This window comes from Pristiophorus japonicus, chromosome 17, assembly GCF_044704955.1.
Source record: "Pristiophorus japonicus isolate sPriJap1 chromosome 17, sPriJap1.hap1, whole genome shotgun sequence".
Classification (NCBI taxonomy): domain Eukaryota; kingdom Metazoa; phylum Chordata; class Chondrichthyes; family Pristiophoridae; genus Pristiophorus; species Pristiophorus japonicus.
The window spans coordinates 16,032,304-16,055,853 of record NC_091993.1 but is presented as its reverse complement, the minus strand read 5'-3'; the positions used below and the strand labels follow the sequence as shown (position 1 = coordinate 16,055,853).

Below are 23,550 nucleotides of genomic sequence, written 5' to 3'. Positions count from 1 at the left end.
AACAAGCTCCCGGCTGGAGCGGAACTAAACTACAGAACCAGAGAGAAGCGGTTTGACCTACGTCGCCTCCAGGCCAGGTCCAAGATCACCCCAACCTCGGTCGTTGAGCGACAGTACGCGGACGCCGCCTGCGTCTGCGTACATTCGGAGGCTGAACTCCAGCATACAGTCGATGTATTCACCGAGGCATATGAAAGCACAGGCCTTACGCTTAACATCCATAAGACAAAGGTCCTCCACCAGCCTGTCCTCGCCGCACAGCACTGCCCCCCAGTCATCAAGATTCACGGCGCGGCCCTCGACAACGTGGACCATTTCCCATACCTCGGGAGCCTCGTCAACAAAAGCAGACATTGATGCGGAGATTCAACATCGCCTCCAGTGCGCCAGTGCAGCCTTCGGCTGCCTGAGGAAAAGAGTGTTTGAAGACCAGGCCCTTAAATCTACCACCAAGCTCATGGTCTACAGGGCTGTAGTAATACCCGCCCTCCTGTATGGATCAGAGGCATGGACGATGTACAGAAGACACCTCAGGTCGCTGGAGGTATATCACCAACAATGTCTCCGCAAGATCCTGCAAATCCCCTGGGAGGACAGGCGCACCAACATTAGTGTCCTCGTCCAGGTCCCCAGCATTGAAGCACTGACCACACTATCAGCTTCGCTGAGCAGGCCACAGGGTTCGCATGCCAGACACAAGACTCTCTAAACAAATGCTCTATGCGGAGCTCCTTCACGGCAAACGAGCCAAGGTGGGCAGCGGAAACGTTACAAGGACACCCTCAAAGCCTCCCTGGTAAAGTGCGACATCACTACTGACACCAGGGAGTCCCTGGCCGAAGAACGCACTAGGTGAAGAAAGTGCATCCGGGAGGGCGTTGAGCTCTTCGCCGAAAACGTGAAGAGGTCAAACGCAGGCAGCGGAAGGGGAGTGCGGCAAACCAGCCCCCCCCACCCATCCCTTCCCTCGGCGAATGTCTGGCCCACCTGTGACAGGGTCTGTGGCTCTCGTATTGGACTGTTCAGCCACCAAAGAACTCACTTCAGGAGTGGAAGCAAGTCTTGCTCGATTCCGAGGGACTGCCTATGATGATATGGACTAAACAGTTTGAGAAGAAAGTAATTCGCTCAAATGCCAAGAAAATGTCTGTCATAATTGTCTAGCTTAAGCATTTATTAGCTGGAGGTAGGTTTTGGTGTTAAGCTAATAAGTAATTTCTTTAATAAACATAAATTATAGAGAGCCTGAAAAAAATTGCTCTTCTGCTGAGTCACGACATTTATGTAACAGACCAAAGATTTTATATCTGAAACTTATTAAAGTGGATGAAATGTAAATACCATCTGTAAGCCTGACTATGCGTCACCTTTTCAAATTTGAGTCAGAACTAACCCCCCCACCGCCCCCAACAGTCCTCCTTCTCAAAGCAATCTGTAATTTCATTTTTTTTTAAATCAATTACCATTACATAAAAACTTTCACTAGATGTCAACAGTAAACATAGAAACATAGAAAATAGGGGCAGGAGTAGGCCATCCGGCCCTTCCAGCCTGCACCACCATTCAATAAGATCATGGCTGATCTTTCACCTCAGTACCCCTTTCCTGCTTTCTCTCCATACCCCTTTATCCCCTTAGCCGTAAGGCCCATATCTAACTCCCTCTTGAATATATCCAATGAACTGGCGGTAGAGAACTCCACAGGTTAACAGCTCTCTGAGTGAAGAAGTTCCTCCTCATCTCAGTCCTAAATGGCCTACCCCTTATCCTTAGACTGTGCCCCCTAGTTCTGGACTTCCCCAACATCGGGAACATTCTTCCTGCATCTAAACCTGTCCAGTCCCGTCAGAATCTTATATGTTTCTATGAGATCCCCTCTCATCCTTCTAAACGCCAGTGAATACGGGCCCAGTTGATCCAGTCTCTCCTCAAATGTCAGTCCTGCCATCCCAGGAATCAGTCTGGTGAACCTTCGCTGCACTCCCTCAATAGCAAGAACGTCCTTCCTCACATTAGGAGATCAAAACTGAACACAATATTCCAGGTGAGGCCTCACAACTGCGGTAAGACTTCCCTGCTCCTATACTCAAATCCCCTTGCTATGAAGGCTAACATGCCATTTGCCTTCTTCACCACCTGCTGTACCTGCATGCCAACCTTCAATGACTGATGAACCATGACACCCAGGTCTCGCTGCACCTCCCCTTTTCCTAATCTGCCGCCATTTAGATAATATTCTGCCTTCGTGTTTTTGCCCTCAAAGTGGATAACCTCACATTTATTCACATTATACTGCATCTGCCATGTATTTGCCCACTCGCCGAACCTGTCCAAATCACCCTGCAGCCTCTTAGCGTACTCCTCACAGCTCACACCGCCACTCAGTTTAGTGTCATCTGCAGACTTGGAGATATTACACTCAATTCCATCATCTAAATCATTAATATATATTGTAAAGAGCTGGGGTCCCAGCACTCAGCCCTGCAGCACTCCACTAGTCACTGCCTGCCATTCTGAAAAGGACCCGTTAATCCCGACTCTCTGCTTCCTGTCTGCCAACCAGTTCTCTATCCACATCAGTACATTACCCCCAATACCATGTGCTTTGATTTTGCACACCAATCTCTTGTGTGGGACTTTGTCAAAAGCTTTTTGAAAGTCCAAATACGCCACATCCACTGGTTCTCCCTGTCCACTCTACTAGTTACATCCTCAAAAAATTCCAGAAGATTTGTCAAGCATGATTTCCCCTTCATAAATCCTTGCTGACTTGGACCAATCCTATCACTGCTTTCCAAATGTGCTGCTATTTCATCCTTAATGATTGATTCCAACATTTTCCCCACTACTGATGTCAGGCTAACTGGTCTATAATTACCCGTTTTCTCTCTCCCTCCTTTTTTAAAAAGTGGTGTTACATCAGCAACCCTCCAGTCCATAGGAACTGATCCAGAGTCGATAGACTGTTGGAAAATTATCACCAATGCACCCACTATTTCTAGGGTCACTTCCTTAAGTAATCTGGGATGCAGACTATCAGGCCCCGGGGATTTATCGGCCTTCAATCCCATCAATTTCCCGAACACATTTTCCCGCCTAATAAGGATATCCTTCAGTTCCTCCTTCTCACTAGACCTTCGGACCCCTCGTACATCCGGAAGGTTATTTGTGTCTTACTTTGTGAAGACAGAACCAAAGTACTTGTTCAATTGGTCTGCCATTTCTTTCTTCCCCATTATAAATTCACCCGAATCCGACTGCAAGGGACTTACGTTTGTCTTTACTAATCTTTTTCTCTTCACATATCTATAGAAGCTTTTGCAGTCATTTTTTAATGTTTCTGGCAAGCTTCCTCTCATACTCTATTTTCCCCCTCTTAATTAAACCCTTTGTCCTCCTCTGCTGTATTCTAAATTTCTCCCAGTCCTCCGGCTTGCTACTTTTTCTGGCTAATTTGTATGTCTCTTCCTTGGATTTAACACTATCCTTAATTTCCCTTATTAGCCACGGTTGAGCCACCTTCCTAGTTTTATTTTTACTCCAGACAGGGGATGTACAATTGTTGAAGTTCGTCCATATGATCTTTAAAGGTTTGCCATTGCCTATCCACCGTCAACCCTTTAAGTATTATTTGCCAGTCTAATCTAGCCAATTTGCGCCTCATACCATCAAAGTTACCTTTACTTAAGTTCAGGGCCCTAGTTTCTGAATTAACTTTGTCACTCTCCAACCGGTTCTGGGGGAGGTGGGACCAGTACAAACCGGACGGTCTGCACCTGGGCAGGACCGGAACCAATGTCCTAGGGGGAGTGTTTGCTAGTGCTGTTGGGGAGGATTTAAACTAGTATGGCAGGGGGATGGGAACCAATGCAGGGAGACAGAGGGAAACAAAAAAGAGGCAAAAGCAAAAGACAGAAAGGAGATGAGGAAAAGTGGAGGGCAGGGAAACCCAAGGCAAAGAACAAAAAGGGCCATTGTACAGCAAAATTCTAAAAGGACAAAAAGGGTGTTAAAAAAACAAGCCTGAAGGCTTTGTGTCTTAATGCAAGGAGTATCCGCAATAAGGTGGATGAATTAACTATGCAAATAGATGTTAACAAATATGATGTGATTGGGATTACGGAGACGCGGCTCCAGGATGATCAGGGCTGGGAACTCAACATCCAGGGGTATTCAACATTCAGGAAAGATAGAATAAAAGGAAAAGGAGGTGGGGTAGCATTGCTGGTTGAGGAAATTAAGGCAATAGTTCGGAAGGACATTAGCTTGGATGATGTGGAATCTATATGGGTAGAGCTGCAGAATACCAAAGGGCAAAAAACGTTAGTGGGAGTTGTGTACAGACCTCCAAACAGTAGTAGTGATGTTGGGGAGGGCATCAAACATGAAATTAGGGGTGCGTGCAATAAAGGTGCAGCAGTTATAATGGGTGACTTTAATATGCACATAGATTGGGTTAACCAAACTGGAAGCAATACGGTGGAGGAGGATTTCCTGGAGTGCATAAGGGATGGTTTTTTAGACCAATATGTCGAGGAACCAACTAGGGGGGAGGCCATCTTAGACTGGGTGTTGTGTAATGAGAGAGGATTAATTAGCAATCCCGTTGTGCGAGGCCCCTTGGGGAAGAGTGACCATAATATGGTGGAATTCTGCATTAGGATGGAGAATGAAACAGTTAATTCAGAGACCATGGTCCAGAACTTAAAGAAGGGTAACTTTGAAGGTATGAGGCGTGAATTGGCTAGGATAGATTGGCGAATGATACTGAAGGGGTTGACTGTGGATGGGCAATGGCAGACATTTAGAGAACGCATGGATGAACTACAACAAGTGTACATTCCTGCCTGGCGTAAAAATAAAAAAGGGAAGGTGGCTCAACCGTGGCTATCAAGGGAAATCAGGGATAGTATTAAAGCCAAGGAAGTGGCATACAAATTGGCCAGAAATAGCAGCGAACCCGGGGACTGGGAGAAATTTAGAACTCAGCAGAGGAGGACAAAGGGTTTGATTAGGGCAGGAAAAATGGAGTACGAGAAGAAGCTTGCAGGGAACATTAAGACGGATTGCAAAAGTTTCTATAGATATGTAAAGAGAAAAAGGTTAGTAAAGACAAAAGTAGGTCCCCTGCAGTCAGAATCAGGGGAAGTCATGACGGAGAACAAAGAAATGGCGGACCAATTGAACAAGTACTTTGGTTCAGTATTCACTGAGGAGGACACAAACAACCTTCCGGATATAAAAGGGGTCGGAGGGTCTAGTAAGGAGGAGGAACTGAGGGAAATCCTTATTAGTCAGGAAATTGTGTTGGGGAAATTGATGGGATTGAAGGCCGATAAATCCCCAGGGCCTGATGGACTGCATCCCAGAGTACTTAAGGAGGTGGCCTTAGAAATAGTGGATGCATTGACAGTCATTTTCCAACATTCCATTGACTCTGGATCAGTTCCTATGGAGTGGAGGGTAGCCAATGTAACCCCACTTTCTAAAAAAGGAGGGAGAGAGATAACAGGGAATTATAGACCGGTCAGCCTGACATCGGTAGTGGGTAAAATGATGGAATCAATTATTAAGGATGTCATAGCAGTGCATTTGGAAAGAGGTGACATGATAGGTCCAAGTCAGCATGGATTTGTGAAAGGGAAATCATGCTTGACAAATCTTCTGGAATTTTTTGAGGATGTTTCCAGTAGAGTGGACAAGGGAGAACCAGTTGATGTGGTATATTTGGACTTTCAGAAGGCTTTCGACAAGGTCCCACACAAGAGATTAATGTGCAAAGTTAAAGCACATGGGATTGGGGGTAGTGTGCTGACATGGATTGAGAACTGATTGTCAGACAGGAAGCAAAGAGTAGGAGTAAATGGGGACTTTTCAGAATGGCAGGCATTGACTAGTGGGGTACCGCAAGGTTCTGTGCTGGGGCCCCAGCTGTTTACACTGTACATTAATGATTTAGATGAGGGGATTAAATGTAGTATCTCCAAATTTGCGGATGACACTAAGTTGGGTGGCAGTGTGAGCTGCGAGGAGGATGCTATGAGGCTGCAGAGCGACTTGGATAGGTTAGGTGAGTGGGCAAATGCATGGCAGATGAAGTATAATGTGGATAAATGTGAGGTTATCCACTTTGGTGGTAAAAACAGAGAGACAAACTATTATCTGAATGGTGATAGATTAGGAAAAGGGGAGGTGCAAAGAGACCTGGGTGTCATGGTACATCAGTCATTGAAGGTTGGCATGCAGGTACAGCAGGCGGTTAAGAAAGCAAATGGCATGTTGGCCTTCATAGCGAGGGGATTTGAGTACAGGGGCAGGGAGGTGTTGCTACAGTTGTACAGGGGCTTGGTGAGGCCACACCTGGAGTATTGTGTACAGTTTTGGTCTCCTAACCTGAGGAAGGACATTCTTGCTATTGAGGGAGTGCAGCGAAGGTTCACCAGACTGATTCCCGGGATGGCGGGACTGACCTATCAAGAAAGGCTGGATCAACTGGGCTTGTATTCACTGGAGTTCAGGAGAATGAGGGGACCTCATAGAAACGTTTAAAATTCTGACGGGGTTAGACAGGTTAGATGCAGGAAGAATGCTCCCAATGTTGGGGAAGTCCAGAACCAGGGGACACAGTCTAAGGATAAGGGGTAAGCCATTTAGGACCGAGATGAGGAAGAATTTCTTCACCCAGAGAGTGGTGAACCTGTGGAATTTTCTACCACAGAAAGTTGTTGAGGCCAATTCACTAAATATATTCAAAAAGGAGTTAGATGAAGTCCTTACTACTAGGGGGATCAAGGGGTATGGTGAGAAAGCAGGAATGGGGTACTGAAGTTGCATGTTCAGCCATGAACTCATTGAATGGCAGTGCTGGCTAGAAGGGCCGAATGGCCTACCCCTGCACCTATTTTCTATGTTTCTATGTTAATAAAGAATTCTACCATATTATGGTCATTCTTCCCCAAGGGGCCTCGCACAACAAGATTGCTAATTAGTCCCTTCTCATTACACATCACCCAGTCTAGGATAGCCAGCTCTCTGGTTGGTTCCTCGACATATTGGTCTAGAAAACCATCCCTGATACACTCCAGGAAATCCTCCTCCACCGCATTGCTACCATTTAGGTTAGCCCAATCAATGTGTAGATTAAAGTCGCCCATGATTACTGCTGTACCTTTATTTCTTGTTTGATGCTGTCCCCAACCTCACTACTACTATTTGGTGGCCTGTACACAACTCCCACTAGCGTTTTCTGCCCTTTGGTATTTCGTAGCTCCACCCATACCGATTCCACATCATCCAAGCTAATGTCTTTCCTTACAATTGCATTAATTTCCTCTTTAACCAGCAACGCCACCCCGCCTCCTTTTCCTTTCTGTCTATCCTTCCTAAATGCTGAATACCCTTGGATGTTGAGTTCCCAGCCTTGGTCACCCTGGAGCCATGTCTCCGTGATGCCAATCACATCGTATCCGTTAACTGCTATCTGCGCAGTTAATTCGTCCACCTTATTCCGAATACTCCTCGCATTGAGGCACAGAGCCTTCAGGCTTGTCGTTTTAACACACTTTGACCCTTTAGAATTCTGCTGTAAAGTGGCCCTTTTTGTTTTTTGCCTTGGGTTTCTCTGCCCTCCACTTTTACTATTCTCCTTTCTATCTTTTGCTTCGGTCTCCATTTTATTCACCTGTCTCCCTGCATAGGTTCCCATCCCCCTGCTGTATTAGTTTAACTCCTCCCAAACAGCACCAGCAAACACTCTACCTAGGACATTGGTTCCGGTCCTGCCCAGGTGCAGACCGTCCGGTTTGTACTGGTCCCACCTCCCCCAGAATCGGTTCCAATGTCCCAGGAATTTGAATCCCTTCCTTCTGCACCACTGCTCAAGCCATGTATTCATCTGAGCTGTCCTGCAATTCCCACTCTGACTAGCACGTGGCACTGGTAGCAATCCTGAGATTACTACTTTTGAGGTCCTACTTTTTAAATTTAACTCCCAGCTCCCTAAATTCGTCTCGTAGGACCTCATCCCATTTTTTACCTATATCGTTGATACCTATATGCACCACGACAACTGGCTGTTCACCCTCCCTTATGCCCATGTACCCGTATCACTGTTGATCAATCAGACTACAGAACTAGTAAAAGCCATGGTCCACCTTCAATAATTCCTCATCACAGGATGAAAGCTGCCGACAACAGAATTTCCAAATACACTGTCTCAGATATCTAGTGTGGTAGGAATACAGTGGTCTTTGATCCTTAAGGGATTTTGCAAAAGCAACAGATAGAGGGAGTGAGTGCTTCTTACCACTCAGGGTGCATTGAAGCAATGGTGAATCGACTGCCTGTTTGAAAATGAAATGTGTCAGAGAATGGGAGTGTCAGAATTGGGTTACTTATTGGGTCCCACTAAACTGATAATCTAAAATCTTCCTGTTTCAGGCTGCACCTATACTGCGGAAAAAAACGCTGAGTAGGATTTGTACAATTGATTCTTTTGCAAAGGAAAATTACAATTGAAGTGAATGCGAACATGCAGTTCAACAAGAATGGTTAAGTTTGCAGAGGTTTTGACCCCGATTTTAAATGTGGGGTGGGTCCAGTGCGTGAACAATTCATGTGGGCCTCAAAATGGGCGACGTACCCAGGGATGTGAAGACCCGGACAATTTTAATTGCCAGACCTGATTTACATGAATTTGCCCGAAGTCCCACCTGATCGCGGCCAGATCCACTACCTGGACTGTGGGCGGGAGCAAGAATTTTTGCCAGGCCACGGGGCCGGGGGGGTGGAATATGCGGGTGTGGGTAGGGCCGGGGAGTTGAAATCTGGGTCACTATTCTTTGATAACATTTAGAGGTCTATCATTAACTGTCCCAATTTCTTCTCTATCAAAATTAAGCAACGGTAACTATCTTATGTACTCCTCTTTATAACATCCCTTTTAAACATCATTTTACCTACAAGAAATTTCAACCCCATCCCCTTTCCCAGGATTACACTGGACACTTGCAAGACAGGTCAATGTTCAGAGAACAACGCAGACTTGAATTTAAAAAATGTCGTTTTATTGACCAACTTCACTTTTTGCTAAGCAGGTTTAAATATAGTTTAGAATCTGAAAGTTATAAAGATACACAAGGTAATAATACAAGGAAAGCCTCTGGGATTGGTGAAGATCCGGTATTGTAAGGATTCTAACCGTAAATAATTCAGATGCAATATTTGGTTCTGCTCACTACCTAAAGACTATGCAATCATTTCATTAAAAAAGGGCGTGATTTGGGTTTAAGATCATTCATTTTGTCCACATACATTTGGATATTATTTTATGCTCCCTCGCCTCTCCAGTTCAACAGCTGCAATGCAGTTTAACCATCACCAACATCTCTGCGTCAGCAAATCTTATTGCAGTGAATTATAACTGATGCAGAAAAATAAAACAATCAAAACTTTGCCCTCCACTTTCATCCAGAAACATGCAGCTAATGAGGAAGGACTGCTCAGACTGTGTGTGATTACTGCAGCACAACTTACACAGCAAAAGAATCTATTCATGGCCCATAGCTGTGATTAATAAACTGTTACAACATAGTGTTGTTAATCCATTGAACGTAAAAGGTTTTGCTACATAACCATTTATTATGAATGTATATAAGCCAATGTAGAGAAGTAGCAAAAGCAGACCATCACAGCATCAAAAAAGCTGACAGAAACCCCAGATAGCCAACATCTCAAAAACAGCTCTGATATGCGACAACAAATAGTTACACGGCTTTATATCAAGAGCAGTAGGTACACACATTCCTTCACTTGTACTGGAGGGAAAAAACACAAGTACATGGAAGTCTGAAGGGGAAATCCAAATGTTGAAGGTAGAAAATTGGGGGCACATTTCTGGGTGGATCTCGGGTCATGTTTGTGTGGGAAATTTTGAATTTTTATTTTTAAGAATTATGCATTCTAGTTCATTTCAAGAATGTTTATACTACACATTAATAGATTTTTGATCTAAAAATATGGAGAAACCAAGTGACCATTGGATTTTCAACAATCACATATCCAAAAATTGTCATAGTGACTCTTCCACATCCAGACTGAGCACCCAGTTCGCAAAGGCACTCTATCCTATTTGGACCTGGTTCACACCCACATTACATCCAATACAACGCCTCCTTTGAGAGAGGCATTATATTCTCCAAACTTCTCAATTCATGCTGGGCTTTAAGCAAATATTAAATTTATCTCCCAGGGCGCTGATGACGAATCCTATCCCACATAATTAATCTATCCCCACCGATCCTTGGAATTCCAGCATTTTGTTAATGCCTCCCTTCTTACTCTGGGAAATGCCCGATGATGACTCAGAGCCTCATCAGGCAGCTCCCAGAGATTGGAAATTCACCTTGCCTGAAATCTGAACACAAGCCCTGTATCGCTGATGAGCAGTGAATGAGTGCATCAATTCCACTGCGCTACCATCATAAAAGTGATGCTAACTATTTGGGAAATTTTTTTTTACCTTTTTCTTGGGATAACTTCTCTTCCTGTCTTTGATGATGGGGCTTGTAAGGTGCAGCTCCACAACCCAAAGCATCAGCGACAAAACCATCAAGAAACGACAATGAAGCATCAACCTAAATAAGCAAACAAGCTTGCTGATGAAAATAGACATATTTTTCTGGCTGAAAGTCAGGTGCACATAAAATTGAAAGTAAGTTGAAACTTTACAACCTAAGCTCAACTAAATATCACATTCAATCTTCTTCTCACAAACCCTCTGTCTGCAGGTTATTCAATCATGCTGTCACAGGCATTGTTCACTTACATTTGTTTTTGGGGGGGGGGGGAATAGCACAGCTCATTCAAAATACCACGCGTGTGCATTTTTTCCTAGTTCAAAGCTGGTGAGCCAGCCGCTCTGCTTAAAGGGAACATCGGTACCCATCATTTCAATTTCCAACAGAAATGGCCAGGTAATCATTAAGAGCAAGAACTCCCAACTGATTCCCTAGCCCAGAGGCTGGAGGTAACCAGTGTCAGTTTGGCTCAGTGGTAACACTCGTCTCTCAAATTAAAAGATTGTGGGTTCAAGCCTCGCTGCAGGACAGGTGCATATAATCCAGGAACACTGCATTGCAAGAGGTGCTATCTTTCAGATGGGACATTAAACCCGAGCCAGATTTGTCTCATCAGGTGGGGTTTTTCCAAAGAGAAAAAGAAAAGACTTGCATTTATATAGCGCCTTTCACAACCACCGGACATCTAAAACCGTTTTACAGCCAATGAAGTACTTTTGGACTATACTCATTGTTGTAATGTAGGCAATGTGGCAACCAATTTGCGCACAGCAAGCTCCCACAAACAGCAATGTGATAATGACGAGATAATCTGTTTTTTTTTAGTTATGTTGATTGAGGGAGAAATACTGGCCAGGACACCAGGGATAACTTCCCGGCTCTTCTTCAAAATAGTGCCCTGGGATCTTTTATGTCCACCTGAGAGCAGACGGGGCTTCGGTTTAACATCTCGAAAGACGGTGCAGCTCTCCTTCAGCACTGCACTGGAGTGTCAGCCTAGATTTATGTGCTCAAAAGTTCCTGGAGGGGATTTGAACCCACAACCTTCTGACTCAGAGGCGAGAGTGCTACCCACCTGAGTCACAGCTGACGAGAGGTTCGAATAGTTCTCCTGATGTCCTCATCCCTCAATCAATACCACAAAAAACAGATTACCACATGATTCATCGCATCCGGTGTCCGGTGGTTGTGAAAGGCGCTATATGAATGCAAGTCTTTTCTTTTTCTCTTTGGAAAAACCCCACCTGATAAGACAAATCTGTCTCGGGTTTAATGTCCCATCTGAAAGATATCACCTCTTGCAATGCAGCGTTCCTGGATTATGTCCTCCTGTTCTCAACGAGACTTGAACCCACAATCTTTTCATTTGAGAGACGAGTGCTACCACTGAGCCAAACTGACACTATATGAAAACAGGCTCCACATTGGCCTACATTACGGTGACTGCACTTCAAAACAACTTGTATTGATATAGTGCTTTTAACATAGTGAAACATCCCAAGGTGCTTCACAGGAGTGTTTGAAAATTTGACACCGAGCCGCACAAGTAGAAATTAGCTCAGGTGACTAAAAGCTTGGTCAAAGAGGTAGGTTTTAAGGAGTGTCTTGGAGGAAAGAGAGACGGAGAGGTTGAGACAGGGAATTCCAGAACTTGGGGCCTAAAAGTACTTCATTGGCTGTGGGACATCCCTGGGACGGGAAAGGTGCTATATAAATACGGGAAAGATGCTATATAAATACAATTTTTTTTTTTATTCTTAAAGCTCTGTTGAGTTCAGCTAATGTGGGTGCCTGGTACCTTGCTGCTCTATTTAGTTCAGTTCCACATCAAGAACTGCACTTAGGAATTGAGCCAACCAGGAAGCAGGATGTAGCTTTTTAATAAAGCAATTTATATATGCTGTGCTTTCAAGGATTAGTCCATGCTCAGCAGTTTCTGGACCTAACTAACCGTCTTGTATAAAAATAACAACCACGAGGGACTTACCACTATGTCATCACAGCTTGCATCCAGAGGTAAAACTGTGTTCATTATCTCTCGGTTCTCAAGAAGCTGCTTCAACTCAAAAGAGCATTGTCTCACACAAGAGTCCATTGAATTGCCGTTTTGCATGATTTCAGGCAGTATTTGGACATTCAGTGTCAGGCGAAAGAGTTTGGTGATTGCACTCAAGATCCAGGCTTTTGTTTCCAAGTTAGCAGAGCATTTCCCAAGTAAGCAATGCAGTTTCTGTATGATGTCTTCTGGTCTGGCTTCTGTTTTGAGGTAGGAATACTCTCCCAGCACCTGATACATGTGTCATAAGAAAAAGTTTCAATCATTTAATGCCATCATTGTAAATTGAATTTCCACTAACATATCAACAATCAACGTAACAGAAACACAGATTATCTGGTCATTATCACATTGCTGGGTGCTTGCTTGTGCGCAAATTGGCTGCCGTGTTTCCCACATTACAACAGTGACTTCACTCCAAAAGTACTTCATTGGCTATAAAGCATTTTGAGATATCCGGTGGTCGTGAAAGGCGCTATATAAATCCAAGTCTTTCTTCTCTTGCTAAAAAGCAAATGGTTTTAATTCAAGGTGTTTTTATTTTTAGACTTGCAAATGCTCTGTCACAGATTTTTTGCTCGTAATACACTAACCTATTTTAAATGAACAGGTTACATCAGGGTTATGATCACAAAACCTAGGCCAGTTTTATATGTCTTTATGCAATTACCTTTCATGTGGCAAGATAGACAGGACATGCACTTTTTTGTGACTGCTCTTCAAAAAAAAAAGCAGTGAAATAAAGGAGAAGCTCCCACAATGACTCAGGAAGCTTATCCAGTTGGTAGCTGAACTGTAAAAATCCAGAAAGATCCCAAGGCTGACCTCTCATCTGTGTTGAGTTGGTCAATCTCAGACAGAACAGTGGTACGGGAGCTACAATTGGCATCAACATCCCTGGGTTGGGCAGGGGCAAAATAAAACAGCCAGCTTTCCTGCTCCTGAGTGTTATCCAGCAAACCCCGCTGAAAGTGTGAGCATGTGGACAATGGGCAACATCAAATTTGGTGTGATCCCTGATGTGGTCAAATAATGTTATGGCCCACATGTGAACAATGGCTAGACATCCAACACCCTTGGAACTGCACCCCAGCCAATAGTCACCTGCTTCAGGATCTGGTGAAAAATGTACAAACAAATGGACATAGAAATTCTAGACTGAACAATGTTGTGTTTTGGGTTGGTTGCAGTAATGTTTACATGATTTTACAAAAGATTTAAGCAAACAGAGGATTAACCAAATCCCTGTGCACCACTAGCCAGTGAAGAAATCGTACAAACTTACACGTCCAGTTCATTAATGCTACTGCCAGCAAGCAGAGACAACAGAATGCCTGCCTCCTGAACAATGGGTGTGGGCCATCTGTTCAATTACATTTCCCAGTCACTATTGGGATAGAACTGTCAGTTCTCAGTCAGATCACAAGGTGCAACATGTCATTATGTTGGGAAGCTCTATCACTAGTTGTGTGGGAAAAGAGAGCTAGTTCATTCCACTACAAATGCAACCAGCCACAAAGCAATTCTGGCAGCACTTAGTCAGAAGTTTATTCTGTTACCGCCTCATGACTGAAAAAGTCCATGTAGCATGTCACCTTCATGGAGATAGGCAGGAAAAATAAAAAAATTCAGACAAAAATCAAATTCACCATCACACTGCAGTAAACGTTGAGCAAATAGAAAGATTGAATAATTGCTTGCTTAAAACCGGTTACATCTGTAGCTAGAATCAGTAATAGCGACCTTGAAACTACCAGATTGTCATAAAAACTCATCTGGTTCATTAATGTCCTTTAGGGAAGGAAATCTGCCGTCCTTACCTGGTCTGGCCTATATGTGACTCCAGATCTTAACTGCCCTCTGAAATGGCCTAGCAAGCCACTTATTCAAGAAGGCAGCTTCTCGAGGGCAATTAGGGATGGGCAATAAATGCCTTGCCAGCGATACCCACATCCCATAAAGGCATAAAAAAATAAACATTTTCCAGTTCAGACAAAAGGTCACAAGCCTGAAACATTAACTGTTTCTCTCTCCACAGATGCAGCCTGAACTCTGAATATTTCCAGCATTTTGTGTTTATATTTCAGATTTCCAGCATCCGTGGTATTTTGCCTTTTGTAGAAAGATTGGAACCTTGGGTCGTTGCTATGCTGTCATAAATGGCTGGACTGCCATCAATCCATGCAAAACTTGTAAACATATCACTCCCATTTGCACTCATTGGTACCCACTTCTAATCAATACAACCTCGCTGATAAATATTTCAGAATGAGATTAGTAGCACAATACGTGCCCGAGACATCCTAAGCTGCTAAGCCTACTTCATCCTTTATATTTGCAATCTTACCCAGCTCATAACCTGCAGGAATCTCTGAGGATATTGCAGATTATCCTTTTCCAAAAGGGCAAGGTAGGAGTTCACTGCATAAAGCCTCAGCTGTTTGTCTTCCACTTCTTCATCAAATCCTACAAAGGGGTTTAAAAATAGGAAATCACATTTTAAATATTAGAACTGAGCTGTAAATGTTATCTACAAAATATAGCTGCAAGAGTCACTTTTGAAAAATATCCAGTCCAAGTCTAAATTACATGGTTGAACGATGTATGTTACAAACGTCGCCACCAAGCAACTGGAGCAATCCTGTTACACCCACATTTATAAATCAAGATAGCTGAATGCACTCATTAAAAATGTTTTTTTTTAATGTGGCTTTATTAGTGCAATAAAAGGCCTGCCTTGGAATGTGCATTAGAAGTGAAGAATGGCAACTGACAAGAAGTCAAATGCTTTTCCCACTGCCATGTAAAAGGAGAAATTAATAAACTGAAATCACTACACGACTGGTTAAGGCTTTCCAATACGTATCTATAACTAGTGGATTTACATGACATCTTTCTGTTCACTTACCTTCAGCCAGCAGCCTCAGGAAGTTGTTCGGGATATCTGGTGGTACCATATCTCCACCAACTGAGAACACTGCATTCATGGTTTGGATAAACCACTCATTATTGGGAGCATATGTTTGTGGGTTGTCAAGGACAGAAACCAAACAAAAATAGAAACTATACTACAACTTATGTTTGTTTTTTTTGGGTGGGGTGGCAAATGTGGAAGGTGTATTTCAATATAAAATTGTATTGAAAATTACATTTATGAAAATGTAATTTTCTGGTTTACAGACTTTTACATATGTGAATCTGAAATTAGCATCTCCATACTTACTTCCTTTTACCAATTTTAGCAATAAAAGACCAGAGAACAAATTAGTGTTCCCCACTTTATTCTCACAATTGCTAAAATTAGCTAATGATATAAGTGTAGCTCTGTATTCTTGTGCCAGGCCATACATGGATGTGATTAACCTGGATGCTTGGATGCTTTAATCAATGTATCTGCTATAATGCACTTTACCTTCATTGAAGCCTGAAAGAGGAGACGACTGAAGTAAAATGTATTTAATTCTAATACTTCCATTTTAAAAAAACTTTCATTTCTATAGTGCCTTTCACGACCTCAGGATGTCCCAAGGCGCTTTATAGCCAATGAAGTACTTTTGAAGTGCAGTCACTGTTGCAAAGTAGGAAACGCAGCAGCCAACTCGCACACAGCAAGCTCCCACAAACAGCAATGTGATAATGCCCAGATAATCTGTTTTTGTTACGTCGATTGAGGGATAAATATTGGCCAGGACACTGGGGATAACTCCCTGCTCTTCTTCGATATAGCGCCATGAGATCTTTTACATCCACCTGAGAGAGCAGACGGGGCCTCGATTTAACGTCTCATCTGAAAGACAGCACCTCCGACAGTGCGGCACTCCCTCAGCACTGTATTGGAGTGTCAGCCTAGATTTTTATGTGCTCAAGTATCTGGAGTGGGACTTGAACCCACAACCTTCTGACTCGAGGCGAGAGTGCTACTAACTGAGGCACTGGCTGACACCTAGTTTATTCTATAGATCATTCTTTATTTATTTTAAACGGTGAGATTTATAATGTTCCAGACTTCTGAAGGAAATGAAAACTGTTAAGGGATCTGTGAATTTTCACTTTCTTTACTGTATTGTATATTAGAACCATCAAGGATTGTAAAAATATTCTTAAAGATGCTCCAATTCAGTCAAATCACTCTAGAAAAACAAAAATGGGACTAAAATAGAAACCAATCTTTATAAATATTTTCTCTAGTGTCTTTATTTTTTCCTCCATTCAGTGCCCAATCACTAGCTACCATAAAGCACCCCAGGACATCACATTGTTGTAATGACTAATACAGAAATGTAAGCTGATATTATATATGTAACTAAATCACATGGAACTGTATCACAAGGTGAAATGTCACTTTGCAAATTTATGGGACGGGGAATAAAAAAAAACACCTTCCTGCACCCCACCCTGAAAAATAATAGAAGAAAAAAAAATTGTGGGGGCTTGTAAAAAGGGAACAGCAATAATCATGGATGATTTTAACCTCCATATTGATGGACAAATCAAATTGATCAGGGTAACCTGGAGGAAGAGTTCACAGAGTGCATAAGAGATGGGTTCACTGAGCAGTATGTAACAGAACCAACCAGGGGGCAGGCTATCTTAGATCTGGTCCTGTGTAATGAGACAGGATTAATAAACAATCTCCCAGTAAATGATCAACTCGGAATGAGTGATCATAGCATGATTGAGTTTCAAATTCAGATGGAGGGTGAGAAAGTTGGATCTCGAAGCAGTGTACGAAGCTGAAATAAAGGAGACTATGAAGGTATGAGGGCAGAGTTGGCTAAAGTGGACTGGGAAAACAGATTAAAGTGTAGGACGGTTGATGAACAGTGGTGTACATTTAAAGAGATATTTCACAACTCTCAAGAAAAATATATTCCAGTAAGGAGGAAAAAGTGCAAGAGTAAAGAAAGCCATTCGTGGCTAACTAAAGAAATAAAGGACAGTATCCGATTAAAAACCAAGGGCATACAAAGTGGCCAAAACTAATGAAAGGACAGAAGATTGGGAAAGCTTTTAAAAGCCAGCAAAGAATGATTTTTAAAAATGATTAAGAAAGGGAAGATAGACTATGAAAGTAAACTAGCACAAAATATAAAAACAGATAGCAAGAGTTTCTATAGGTATATAAAAAGAGTGGCTAAAGTAAATGTTGGTCCCTTAGAGAACGAGACCGGGGAATTAGTAATGGGGAACATGGAGATGGCAGAAACTGAACAAATATTTTGTATCAGTTTTTACGGTAGAGGACACTAACAATATTCCAACAGTGGATAGTCAAGGGGCTATGGGGGGGGGGGGGGGGGGGGAAGGAACATAACATAATCACAGTCACTAAGGAGGTGCTAATCAGTAAGATAAAGGGACTAAAGGCAGATAAATCCCCTGGACCTGATGGCTTGCATCCGAGGGTCTTAAGAGAAGTAGCGGCAGGGATAGTGGATGCATTGGTTGTAATTTATCAAAATTCCCTGGAGGTCCCAGCAGATTGGAAAACTGCAAATGTAATGCCCCTATGCAAAAAAGGAGGCAGACAAAAAGCAGGAAACTATAGACCAGTTAGCCTAACATCTGTGGTTGGGAAAATGTTGGAGTCCATTATTAAACAAGCAGTAACAGGACATTTGGAAAAGCAAAATTTGGTCAAGCAGAGTCAGCATGGATTTATAAAAGGGAAGTCATGTTTGATAAATTTGCTGGAATTCTTTAAGGATGTAACGAACAGGGTGGATAAAGGGGAACCAGTGGATGTGGTGTATTTGGACTTCCAGAAGGCATCTGACAAGGTGCCACACAAAAGGTTACTGCACAAGATAAAAGTTCACGGGGTTGGGGGTAATATATTAGCATGGATAGAAGATTAGCTAACAAGCAGAAAACAGAGAGTCGGGATAAATGGTTCATTCTCTGGTTGGCAATCAGTAACAAGTGGGGTGCCACAGGGATTAGTGCTGGGACCCCAACTATTTCCAATCTATATTAACGACTTGAAAGAAGGGACTGAGTGTAACGTAGCCAAGTTTGCTGACAATACAAAGATGGGAGGAAAAGCAATGTGTGAGGAGGACATAAAAAAGCTGCAAAAGGACATAGACAGGCTAAGTGAGTGGGCAAAAATTTGGCAGATAGAGTATAATGTTGGAAAGTGTGAGGTCATGCACATTGGCAGAAAAAAATCAAAGAGCAAGTTATTATTTAAATGGATAAAGATTGCAAAGTGCTGCAGTACAGTGGGACCTGGGGGTACTTATGCATGAAACACAAAAGGATAGTATGCAGGTACAGCAAGTGATTTTTTGGAATCAATGGAATCTTGGCCTTTATTGCAAAGGGGATTGCAGGGAAGTCTTATTCCAGCTGTACAGGGCCACACCTGGAATACTGAGTGCAGTTTTGATTTCCATATTTATGAAAGGATATGCTTGCTTTGGAGGCAGTTCAAAGAAGGTTCACTAGATTGATTCCGGGGATGAGGGGGTTGACTTATGAGGAAAGGTTGAGTAGGTTGGGCCTCGATTCATTGGAATTTAGAAGAATTAGAGGTGATCTTATCGAAACGTATAAGATTATGCGGGGGCTTGACAAGTTGGATGCAGAGAGGATGTTCCCACTGATGGGGGAGACTAGAACTACAGGGCATGATCTTAGAAGAAGTGGCTGCCCATTTAAAACAGAGATGAGGAGAAATTTCTTCTCTCAGAGGGTTGCAAATCTGTGGAATTTGCTGCCTCAGAGCTGTGGAAGCTGGGAAATGGAATACATTTAAGACAGAAATAGACAGTTTCTTAAACAATAAGAGGATAAGGGATTATGGGGAGCTGGCAGGGAAGTGGAGCTGAGTCCATGATCAGATCAGCCATGATCTTATTGAATGCGGAGCAGGCTCGAGGGACTGTATGGCCTACTCCTGCTCCTATTTCTTATGTTCTTATCTTTAACTCACTCAAAGTACCCAAGTTACTGTCCAGTGCTCAGGACCCGAATCATAGGATTTAGCTATTTGTGAAATAAACTCCACTAGTACACTGTTTTCTACTTCAATTTACTACTGAAGAATAATTCACAGTTCATATTACAATCTCTATCAAAATCCGAATTACAAGCACCATTGTCAATCAGTGCCAGCATGTTTTATTACTCAATATACATATTTTCAATCTCAGCAACTTTTTTGTTCTGATTATGAAGCAAAATAAGCATTGCCCATTAAGTTACACAACACCAAGTCTTAACTGATATGCTGTGTTGAAAGGATATTTTTCAGCAAGTTCTGCTACTTTGCCAACTAAACTGATGGTGATGTATTCATCTTTGCTTTGCCTCAGATAGTCGAGCATTTTTTGGACGATAACAGCTACATTCTGCGCATTAGTGATTCGGTAGAGCAGTTCTAGTGTCTGCGAAAAGAGCACAACTCGGATGACATTAAACCAACAAGACAGTATGACTGAAATCAGGAATCATTTAAGCAAGCTGTACAATCAGATAGCGAAGGATTAACTGTCCAAGGTTTCCACGTACTTTTTACTCCCTGGAATCAATCTTTAACCTTTGCTTGCAGCCTATTGAGACTTTTACATAATTGAAATTGGAAAAAACTCAAAAGATCATTTTAAATTACGTACTGGTGAATAATGTGCTCAATGAGTCTTCAAATCAGTGCTTTGAAAATTAACAACTCCATCATTTCATTAGCCTTAATATGCAAACCACCTAGGTCAAAGATATTCTTACCTCTCGCTTTATAATCGGGTCAGGGTGATCCAGGCACTCAATTATTGTCATTTGGTGCTGAAGAACTAGATTCAAATCTTGCTGAATTACATACGCGAGGGCTTTTAATCCTGGAACATTAAAATGCAGTGGCTCACTTTTCAACATGTACAGCATAATGTAAAATAAAAATTTGTCGAGCCATTTCATATAATATCCTTACCCAAATATTTTAGGTTGTTTTTGGGCGATAAGATAAACTTTCCATTACATTTTGCTGCCTTCTCCAACAAATCTGACTTTGGATGAATAGTATATACTGTTTGAATACACTCAAACAAAATTGCTGAAAAACACAATATTAAAATAGAATTTGATACCATAAAGGAAATTACAAACATTTACTGCTGATGCAAGTCTACAGAACTGCTGTTCTGTGTTGCAGTGATAAGCAAATAGGAAATATATTGGTAATACATTTTTTAAATAAAGGAAAAATGTAAAGAAACTGAGCGTCGGTGTTTGAGAATCATCTATTGTTTGAGTGTAGCACAGATATATTAGCAATCATATTCTGCAAGCTGGTTACAAAGAATCAAAAGAGACACAAATGTGGGAAATCTCAAGTTCAGAAAAAATAATTTATAAATGAATTAAGACTGAATGATTTAAACAAGGCTAAAATGTTAGCAAGTTGGGTCATTCATTTACCACACACAGAAAATTCTTACAATCACACTATAGGAGAAGGAAGATCATGAGGCTCGTACAAACTATTGGGACTAATGGTGGAGCACTGGAGTTCATATAAAGCATTTGTTTTATTGAATAATTACATGGAATAATTTACAGTGCATCATGTGGACATTTAAAGTGCTCAGTCAAGAAATATTGAAAGACACATTTCGAATTAAGCATTTAAAATAACAAAGTGTGGTATATCTGGCAGACTGACAATTTTCCAAAGACGTACTGTGCAATAAAAACCAGATACGCTTCATTTTCTGTCACCATTCAATATGGCTTCACATTCCAAGCCATAAAATTCGTGATACAGCAATTGGGGGGGGGAAATGAAGTCTTTTTGTCCTCAAACAGAACAATTTTCACATTTGTTACACAGCAACAGTGTTCAGCTCTCGCAGGTAATGAATAATGCAAGTTACTCTGCCCCAACCATTACCATAGACTCCTAAACTACAACTGCCAATGCTGGTATAGTTTGCAAATGATAACCCCAGTACCTGTAAGCAATTTAACACAGTAACCCAATCTTGCTTTGAATACTGAAATAACCTGCATCCATTATTGATCACAATTCAGGTTAAGATTACTGACTGAGCTACTTTGCACATAAGAAACTGCAAAACAGCAATGGGTTTATTTGCCAATATTTCAGCAGAGAGTGGTGCTGCTTCTGCAACCCAGTTTCTAGCGGTGACATCTCACTTATAATATACAGAAAAATTCTGACAATTACATCATTGATGATCAAAACGAACTCCCAGAAAGAAAACACTGAACTGCCAACAAAAAGGATGCAGGTTGAACCACCCTTATCCAGCACCCTCAGGGCCTGTGCCTGGACTGAATAAGGGATTTTGCCAGATGAGGGGAGGTCAGCAGCCCGGGGAAGGGTGAAAAGAGGTCAGGGGAAGGCGGCCCAAGGTCTGGGGGGAGGGAGGGAAGGCGGCCCGAGGTCTGGGGGGAGGGGGGCCCCCGAGGTCTTGGAGGGGAAGGAGGTCGGCTGTCTGAGGGGGCCCAAAGTGTCAGCAGGCTGGGCGGACAGCGTAAGGTCGGCGCAGCGAGAGCACGTGACCTGCCGGCCCACCCCCCCCCCCCCCCCCCCGGAGGGAGCGCTGAGCAGAGGAGCGACCAGCCCAAGGACTGTGGCTGCAAGAGTTCCAGCAGGGCGACGAGGAGGAGGCAGCCGAGGAGAAAGATTATATTGGTGAGTACCCTGTGCGAAATTTGTTTTAATGTATGTTTTGAGACCGGTCGCAGGAGTCCGGCGGTATTTCGGGGCTGGCTGGCTGGGGTCTGGAAGTGCAGCAGCGAAGAAGGCCGGAGGGGGTGGGGGGGATCTACAACAGATACATGGATCTGCAACAAAATGATAAACAGAAAAATAGATAATCATTTAGAAAAATAGATAATGACAATCGTGGCAGTCGGCAGGGAGGGAAGGATTTTGAATGGCTGCGTTTAGCGCATGCGCCACCCGGTGGCCAGGAATGGTGCCAGACAAGGGGTAGTGCCGGATAAGGGAATCCCAGGTAAGAGAGGTTCAACCTGTATTAATTTAAAATCATCCCCACGTTTCACATTCAAACAAATCGGGCCATGAGAAGACATATCCTGCAGCACCTGATCTCTTCACCTTCTGGGGAAGGGGCGACAATTATCACAATCAATAGAGCAGTTCAGAAGATTTAAGGTTAGTGGATTTGGGATAGGCTGCAATTTGTATTTACAAGATGTTGTTCCACTCGAAGAATTCTGTGTGGAGGAAATACGTTCCCTGGAAACCAAAATTAAACTGCATCAAGAGGCGGTTAGTCAACTATTCACTATTTCCCAGTGGAATCTGTGCTCCTTGGTATAGATTTACACAAATAAAGCCAGCTGTAAAGAGTTACTTACCGTAAGTTATATTGTGGTTGATCTCCGCTCTTCGCAAAGACTCATCCAAAACATCATACATTAGCTCACTTGTTCTGTACCAAAAAAAGAGCATCACATTGCAGAGACATTACAGATTTAGATTAAGAAGTACTGGTGAACTTAACTATTATTTAGAAATGTTAAATACATGGAAGAGAAAGAAAAAAGAAAAATAGAAACAAAGAAAAAAACTTGCATTTATGTAGGGCCTTTCACAAGCAGTACTTCACAGCAGTACTTTTGAAATGTAGTCACTGTTTTAATGTAGGCAAACTTGGTATCCAATTTGCGCACAGCAAGGTCCCACAAACAGCAATGAGGCAAATGGCCACATAAACTGTTTTAGTGATGTTATTTGAGGGATAAATGTTGGTCAATACACCAGGAAAACTCCCCAGCTCTTCTTCAAATAGTGCCATGGGATCTTTTACGTCTCATCCAAAAGATGGCACCTCTGACAGTGCAGCACTCCTTCAGTACTGTACTGAAGTGCCACACTGGATTGTGTGCTCAAGTCACTGGAGTGGGGCTTGAATCCATGATCAT

At 42.6% G+C, this 23,550-nt stretch overlaps 1 protein-coding gene across 4 annotated transcripts in view; it reads right to left on the bottom strand.

The window, feature by feature from the left end:
• ap4e1 (adaptor related protein complex 4 subunit epsilon 1) overlaps positions 1-23,550 on the bottom strand; it is a 57,965-nt gene that overhangs the window by 14,599 nt on the left and 19,816 nt on the right. For all 4 annotated transcript variants that reach the window (XM_070858426.1, XM_070858424.1, XM_070858423.1 and 1 more), the window contains exons 8-15: positions 22,984-23,057; positions 20,564-20,686; positions 20,362-20,471; positions 19,885-20,024; positions 15,542-15,654; positions 14,981-15,099; positions 12,565-12,864; positions 10,520-10,634 (exon numbers count right to left, since the gene is read on the bottom strand). In XM_070858426.1, the coding sequence (XP_070714527.1) occupies positions 10,520-10,634; positions 12,565-12,864; positions 14,981-15,099; positions 15,542-15,654; positions 19,885-20,024; positions 20,362-20,471; positions 20,564-20,686; positions 22,984-23,057 (1,094 nt within the window). The remainder of the gene's footprint in view (positions 1-10,519; positions 10,635-12,564; positions 12,865-14,980; positions 15,100-15,541; positions 15,655-19,884; positions 20,025-20,361; positions 20,472-20,563; positions 20,687-22,983; positions 23,058-23,550) is intronic.